This window comes from Helicoverpa armigera, chromosome 6 (genome assembly GCF_030705265.1).
Source record: "Helicoverpa armigera isolate CAAS_96S chromosome 6, ASM3070526v1, whole genome shotgun sequence".
NCBI lineage: Eukaryota > Metazoa > Arthropoda > Insecta > Lepidoptera > Noctuidae > Helicoverpa > Helicoverpa armigera.
The window spans coordinates 4,244,841-4,253,229 of record NC_087125.1 but is presented as its reverse complement, the minus strand read 5'-3'; the positions used below and the strand labels follow the sequence as shown (position 1 = coordinate 4,253,229).

At 33.5% G+C, this 8,389-nt stretch overlaps 1 protein-coding gene across 1 annotated transcript; it reads right to left on the bottom strand.

Moving 5' to 3' along the window:
• Nucleotides 1–88: 88 nt before the first annotated feature.
• On the bottom strand, nt 89–8,079 carry LOC110373162 (alpha-tocopherol transfer protein). The gene is made up of 6 exons (XM_021330345.3): nt 7,534–8,079; nt 3,738–3,832; nt 3,394–3,547; nt 1,720–1,913; nt 675–936; nt 89–207 (listed from the first exon to the last, which is right to left on the bottom strand). The coding sequence occupies exons 1-6, from the start codon at nt 7,709–7,711 to the stop codon at nt 158–160; spliced, it is 933 nt and encodes a 310-aa protein (XP_021186020.3). The 5' UTR covers nt 7,712–8,079; the 3' UTR covers nt 89–157.
• Between the last annotated feature and the right edge of the window lie 310 nt (nt 8,080–8,389).

The following is an 8,389-nucleotide window of genomic DNA, read 5'->3' as shown; positions in this document are numbered from 1 at the left end:
CACGTTAATAATGTAACTTAGATCTGTATTAAATTATAAAATATTTACCTAATGTATTATCTAAATATCTTACTATGCCTTATTTATAAAAAATGCACAAATTATATGAATATTTGGGCACGTAATGTCATGTTGTACTGCTTTGCAAAATTGGGTCCTACGCCTTATTGTTGTTCACATTCTGTACATAGCCGTAGGAGTTCGCCACTGAAAAAAAAAGAAAAAGGAATTTCAAAATATATCAAAAGAGAGGTATCACCGTAGAGTATCGTATAGCTCGGTTTGGTCTTCGTGCGTATCTACAATATTCAAACTAGTTGAAGCAAAAATTGTCGCACGTATGCGCTTACAAAGAACGGAAGATCCTCTAGTGTGAATAACCGCTATTAGAAAATGCGGATATCTCCTCAGATAAAGCATGAGATCACTTTTTGTCATGACTCACATACCCATTTGTGCTTAGCTTATACTGTGTCAGATAGATAGTATGAGGTGAATGTGTGCAGTGAAAACCATTACACACATTCCTATATGTCCTAGTGCCAATAAGGAAAGGCAATATTGGCACTAAAACAAACACACAATGATCCACTTATACCCCAGACAAAAACCCGTTGCACTTTCACTCTACGAGACACGCACACACACATAACAAAGCAATAAATAATACTCACACTTATACTCTTCCTCATAATGCCTGAGCATCTTCCAAAGTACGTCTCCAGTGATCTCCGGTTCTGGTAACAGGCCTCCATGCCTTTTCCTCAACGCCTTAGGGTCGATATGTTCCTTCAGAGAGTTCATATTGTTCCCGTGGAAGTGTATGCGTGAGCGCAGTTTCTCTCTCATGAATGGCTTGAAAATGGCGAATAGCATGTTGAAGATGTAAGGCTGGTTTATTATGTGGACCGCTTTCACTCGAATTGGCACTGATTCCTGGAATTAAACGAACATCTTCAAACGGATTTACTTGAAGGCCCCTGTTTGTTTAACAAGTATTATGTATCTTATATATTTGAACTTACATTAGCATAAAGCTATTTATAACTTTCCATTTCATAAAAACACATTTAAAAATAAACCCAGCATTTTACTTCATCACCATAGAAAGCATCACTTGGCTATTTCATTATTATATAATCCTACTTAAATGATGCAGCAATAACTGTATTTCATTGATCTAAAAAACTACTTTCGAATATCTTAAATGAACTACACAAATATGACCTAGAAAGTGATTTCTGGTCAAACAGGTAGGTTTCTGCCAGTCTCACGTGTTGCTAACATTGTGTAATAATATAGCATGGGTCAATGGCCCCGGTCCGAGTAATATACCTAATAAAGTTTGACCAACATCGTTACGACTAGCGAGAAATAATTGAACATATTCCGTTTCAGTGTCTGCTTTAATGGCCAGATATTATTGCAGGCATTTGAGAAACGCTAGTACACTACGATCGTAAATCTTCCATCTTGTGTCTTGTGCGTGTCTCAAATGCTATTTAATATGCTATTTAATAGAAAATAACTTTGATCAAAATGCATATATAAGTTTTTGATCAATGTTATTTTCTATTGAATGATTGCAGATCGCGGCTGGTGAATTTTGGCGATATATCTAAGTACTTTTCTGTACTTAATATAATAAAGAGGAAACCTTTTTTGTTTGTAACCAAAAGGCTCCGAAACTACCGAACCATGCCGTTAATTATCTCTTACCTGAATCCAATCCAGAACCATCTTCGCGTAAGAAGGCGTGAACTGCATGATATGCCTCAAAGAAAGGCCCTTCATGTCGAACACGCTGATGACGCCACAGATCTGTGTCCTAGGCTCCGCCATGGCTCCTTCCAGGCCCACCTGGATGCCTCGGAATACCTCCTTGAGAGACACCTCCTGTGGGTTCCATCTCTCTGAAATATCACATCAACTTCATCAGTAATGTTGTATGCGATTTCACTAAGGAAACGCGTTCTATTATAACACAAACGGGTTTTATACAAGAAATTGAATTATGTTATATAAAAAACTGATAGTTTCACGCTGGCCCTGAGTGCAAAGGTGATTTTTTGTTTGTGTTTGCTAATCACCTTTGCAGGAGATTTTTGCTTTATTCGCGTCGTTATTTTAATGAGCTCATTGACTTGCTTTCGACGTTTAAAGCTAAATAATCACGTGCATAAAAGTTGAATCAATTATGAACCTTACCGTAGATTTCTCGAGGTAAATGAAATTACAAAAATACAATTTTCAAACAATAAACATTTAGTAAGTATTACCTATTTTTGTGCTGAGATGTTTTTATAATGTTTAATGATATTTGAAATGTAACAAATGAGATAAAATAATCTTCTGTACGAGTGTATTGTACGGATTCCTCCTAGCATAACTTCATACCCATAAACTCTTTAGAAGCTCTTTAGTAAAAAAAATAAGACGTCAAACGTTAAATTAGTATTCTGTTGAAGTGATCACAAAATAAATTTGACGTATTTGACTTATTAATTGTTGATGTATGACCTTCCCATTCCTAGACACTAGGCGAGTTTAAATAAATAAGGAAATATCTATAACGGTTTATAAATATACTAATAACTTGTTAGTACTCGGCATTCCTCTACGTACAAATAGATATCAGTTTCAGCCTTAGTTCATGCACTATTTCCTAACAAAAGTATTAAAATCATGTCTTTCTAGTTTGCACTTATTGAAATTTTAAAATATGGTCTCAGTATTTAAACAACAAAACGTATATTTCGTTTAGTGATGGAAACTGTATCAGTAATATCTGTATCTTTCATGAATTACTTTATTACTTGCGTTCCTTCATAGATACCTACTACATATGATAAATTGCACAAGCACATGAAAATAATACAAGTATACTTGAAAATTACTTAAAATCGTTTTTTTTTTTAACAGAAGATCTTTATATCTGTCGAAAATGCCTTCGAAGTCATGATAGCTTCAGACCGCAGATATTATCTGCTCAAGGATGGAAAATTGCAAAACGAAGCCATTTATGAGGTATAGAGGTTAACCGCAAGCTTATCTCCTACTTGAAGACAATTATGATAAAATGTTGTCACGGATATATGACTTATTTAATTATTTTTTTTCGTAGACATCTAATGATGCATCAAAGCGCGCACAATTTTGTGCGCAATAGACATAGCGCTCAGTCCAGTCATAGCTAAAATACAAATAAAGACAGTAGTCTGACAGTGTTCCATTCACTGCAATAGATACAAGGGTACAGCATATATCATCAAAAGTTCATTAAGTCCCAGCCTCTGCACTTATCATAAGCTATCATTTGTGTGTAGTTTATGTCATATGCATATAGTCTATTTCATATATATAATTGTATAATATTATATCTTATATACTAACCTCCAGATTCAACTAATATAATACGCCGTCCATGTTGATCCCGCGGTGCCAATATGGAAACAATTGAATGCTCAAATGGCGAGCGAATGGCTGACGGTAACAGATCTCGACAATATTCCGCGTGTGATATTCTGAACTTGTAATATGCTTGTATCTGTAATTAAAACATATATTACTAAGCATTTTAACACTGTCAGAATCCGAAATAAAACAATAAGTTTGACATTTATGGAAAACTTCCAGATACAGATATAAAATGAGCTTTAAAATACCAAAGAAATGTAATATTTTGTCCGGAAAATATACGTTTTAGTTTAAACATTTAGAAAGTAAGAAAGACAAACCTTTTTGAAAGCACTCTCTGGGTAGAACTTGCATGGCCTGAGAAACTTCAGAAGATAATCGTCTCTCTCAATGGGAACGTAAAGCGATGTTTCCTCTGAAAGCGATAAAAATGAAATTATTGTAGCGTTGCTGAAAGAAATTTGAAAATCAGTATGTAGTATGTATTCATAAATGCATGCAAATGAATGGAAGGAGATACTGAACTAAGATGTATGTGCATACAGACACAATATGTGTCTCATAATCATAACCTACTGAACAAGGAAGACGATCCAGGTTCCATCTAAGTGTTATCCTTATTGCAACGCTAATAACTACAATACGGATGATAGGTAAAGCAAGAATATCCTAAGTAATAAGTTCACCATAAAAATTCTGAGGAAAACCCATTTTAAACAATATAATGGCATAACGAATTCTCTTCTTGTTAATTAATCATTAGTGGCATAGCTAGTTGATGCAATCATAGTCCCAATGATATAAATAGACAGTCGTTTAACAAGATAAATATGTCTACACAACTAGATACTTATTAGTATTATCGAACTAATTGCGATGACATTAAATAAATAACGATACATTGAATTATAAATATATTTCGTAATATTTTTTACAAGCGCTTCTGATAGGATATCTAGTAACTTTTTAATGGACAAGTAAAAACCTCAAGGTACATTATTAAAAACCTTTTCAATTAGGTATATATTGAGTGATCTGAATTATATATCCAACAGCAAGATGAGTCCTATATGAGTCCCTATTACCATTGTGTAACTTCAAGAACCATAAAGGATTATGATATTTTTGGCATATTATCGTTGCTAAGCTAAATTCGCTCGGAACCGCGTGCAACTTATCTGTGATTATTTTAGGATAATAGAATAATTTAAATCCGCGTCGATTTGATAAAAATATCGATATAATCCAGAAATAAAATAGGTGTAATACATTATTAATTGATATTGTCATCGTTGATAATATTGTCATTGTTGAAAGTGGAAGCTTACGTGCCCACAGTGCAACAAGATATATGGTGCTATTTGAGCTGTCAAGATGCTTTTTAATTGATTTTAATGGCATATAATCAAAAGAGAAGGATCGTTTTCACAAGCATATGTTAAGTTGTTAAAACCTGAATATTTATAAGGTAGATATTTGTTTCCTTTTGATAGTTAGGTTTTGTTTTTTGTTATAAAAATGATGCAATAAATAACAACCAAACTACACTATATAAAATAATAAAAAATGGCTATACATTAGGTAGTATTTTAATTGATTGCAGTCGATGTAGGTATTGAGTTAGATACTTTTTCTTGGCTGAAAAACTAGCTGTTTTTAAACCACCTAGTCATGATTATTCGGCACATTTATTATAAATACTAATTTATTAATTATATCGAAGGTTAAATCTTACTTATTTTTCCTCTCAGTACCAGTTATTAGAGAGCACAAAAACGAATGGTAGGTGGTTTGCCATCGTTATGCGGATTAAGCAATCTTTGACCTGTCTATTAATAAAGTCTATAAGTAAATACATATTGAATTATCGTTATTATATTTAGAATATTCAAATAAGTTATCTTACAATAAGATCACAAAAACTTCCTTCACGTTGTTTTTCCCTGAAAACTGAAAACATAACCTTGCTTGTCAATTTATCTGTATTTTGAAGAGAACGTCAGCTATATCAAAATATTGAAATAAAAAAACTTTAAAATGCAATAAGAGGAAGATGGCACTCAATCCCAAAAAGTTAACAGAGGTCGAAAAATCACTACGATAAAAGGTCATACGGTGCATTGACTTGAAGTTCTGTCCTATCTCTACATATGTACGTGTAGAACTTGCATACTTATATTAAGAAATATGAAAATCCATATTTTAACATACTGACCTACTACAAAAGTGTTTAGATTTTCGAATATTCTATGAAAGGAACTTTTATATTAATTTTATTAGCCCTTCACTTAGCTAAAACTAGGTACGGTAGACCGCGCATCAGTGGTAACTGTCATGCACCTTAACTCAATAGTAATAAGTACGATTTTCCTATAAAACTGTTAACACTGACCTGAAGTTGACTGTACCTACATAGGTAAGTTTATGTTATGAATTCAATATCTTCAGCATGAAAACACACGCGAACAGATTGTTATTTATATATCGCAATGCATTAGTTTAATTGAGCAATGCCGTTGCTTGAATTGACGTAAAGAAACTTTAATGAAGCCTGCTTAATGTAGGCATTTACCAGATCCATTTCTATAACATTCATAATTGTTTTATTAAATCTATGATGTTGAAATATCAACACATGACTGATCTTTAAGTACTAAAAAAAGAGAAATCTGATTTCTTGAACTACATGAAAATGAACAATCTTAAAAGAGAAACATTGAAGTTTATTATTGTGTGCGGATTCAGTTTCTGTAAACTTGTAACAGTTCTTGACTCTGTATGCAAGTTTGAGTACACAAATGTGCAAAACTATCTAAATTTCTTCGTAAATGCGAGTCTTAGTGCATCTTAATGAAATATAACTTACATCACGGAACACTCGTACAAGTATTGACAAGTAAAACTTACATAGTTACATAAATCTATTTGTTATTGTATAATACATAATGTAATCCTAGAATAACATATATAAACAAATATTTATATATCGTAGATATTCTTGTAGGGCTATCGCCCATCAATCATTAGGTACGATTAATGTAATTAGCTGCTTAGAAACTCACTTATCTTCCGATTGTCATTTAGGAATTACCAAAAAAAATGCTGATGCATCAGAGCCGGATAATTAAATTTCAGCATCTGAACATTCACACAACCACGTCCGTTTCAACTACTTTGCACCCTTGTACAAAGGAGCTTATAGCCTATAAGTTATAGGCTCCTCTACAAAGGCTATGTAACGCAACACTTGTTCGTGAGTGCACTTTCAAGAAAACCATTAAACAAACTCTTCAGTTTTTTTTATTATATGTAAAAAAGCCGTTTAAAAGTACCTGCTCTAAAATAACATGTCATTACAAAACTCTACACAGAATTACAATACCAGGTATATTATTATTGCTACGTGCCATCTTACTTAGATACCTACTATATAAGGCTTTATGTAGTAGAATATACGCTTTAATACAACCTGACTGTCAAAAGACTGGTTCTCATGATCTTATCTCTAAACAGCGCACAGGAAAAATATTAAAAAAGTAAAGTACTCTAAAACAACATAAAATAAAGTTATTTTCCATTGCGTACGTTCTCGTTTTGTTTTTATTTATGTCTACGAGAGATGTGAAAGGGAAAGCATTAAAACCTCATCTCGCTGACTTTCATTTTATACACGCGTGCACTTTGAAATTATTCCATCTCGCGGTTCACTTCGTGTCAATGCGATTTCATATGTCAACTGCTCTTTTCATTGCTATTCCTAGAATCAATAACTTATGAATTCCTAAAGTATCCTTACATGAGTTCCTATGTGTAAATAGTCTGAAGGTGCTTGAATTAAATCTAAAGTATTTATTCACTGATATCCCATTAAATTCAAAAATAGAATGAGTATACTGTACCCATTCTGAGGCAATTTCAGATTCAGATGAATCAAAATTGAGTAGGTACCCATTCTCCATTCAATCAACAACAGTGTTCTTTATTTATTGTAAATATTAAAGAGACAACATTGATATCAGTAATCAGTGTGATATGTAATTATATCTCCTGATAGGATGACGTTTAAATTAATGTTATGAATATTTTATTTTCACAATATGCATATTGTTTACTTACTTCGCAAAAGTTGTCGTAACTCAATCAAAGCTTTCTCGACCACTTCCGGAGTTTCTCTCAATTCCTTCTCGGCTTTTTCCTTACATTCTGCATCTTCAATGGGGTCAAGCTCCAACATTATTTTGTTCCCTCCCCATGTTACAAACGGTATTCCGTCACTGCCGAATTGAACTTCCATTTTTATAACTTTCTTTTACACTTTATTCACAGATCGTATAAAATAAATCCTCTTATGATTTTCGCTGACTTCGCACAGTCATATGTTAGCATATAATTCACGTCTGAATTAAAATTCGTGTCAGCAAATCGTCGGCAGTCGGGCACTCGGCACAGTTTTTACAATGTTACTATACGCGTGAGAGATTAAAATAATTAGTTATCACGATTGACGATGACATATAGCCGAAGCATGAAAATAAAATTTGCTTTGTAACGGCAGCGCTCGCGTCTAAGTTCCCGAAGCGATTGAGTCCGTGGATAAAAGAGGTTTATGCTTTATAGAAGCACGCGCGTCAGCTGCCGCGAGGTAGTGCTTAATGGAAAGGCCATTGTAAGCCCATCTTAACGGTATCCCACCACCACCGCCATGGAGTCGGCGCCGTTCACTTGAGCGCTAAACAAATACCCATTCTCAACGGCTACTGTAATTTTTAAAAATATATAAATAAACTCCGACTTTAATAAATATGTATTAATCGTTTTTATATTATTAATGTAAAATAACAAGAGGAACTTATGGTCCCTTCCTGGTTATGGAATCTATATCCCTGAACTCTATGTCACCTACTCTGAGAGATTCACTGTTGCGTACGATATCTGAATAAGGAAGTCGTACCAAGAAACTATAGATTTAGTT

Bases quoted from the DNA above. Each gene is read 5' to 3' on its own strand.
- LOC110373162 (XM_021330345.3), bottom strand. From the start codon at position 7,711: ATGGAAGTTCAATTCGGCAGTGACGGAATACCGTTTGTAACATGGGGA. The intron at 3,833-7,533 runs GTAAGTAAACAA...TATCGCTTTCAG, and splicing joins GTTACGACAACTTTTGCGAA to AGGAAACATCGCTTTACGTT. The intron at 208-674 runs GTGAGTATTATT...TTTTTTTTTCAG, and splicing joins TTATGAGGAAGAGTATAAGT to TGGCGAACTCCTACGGCTAT.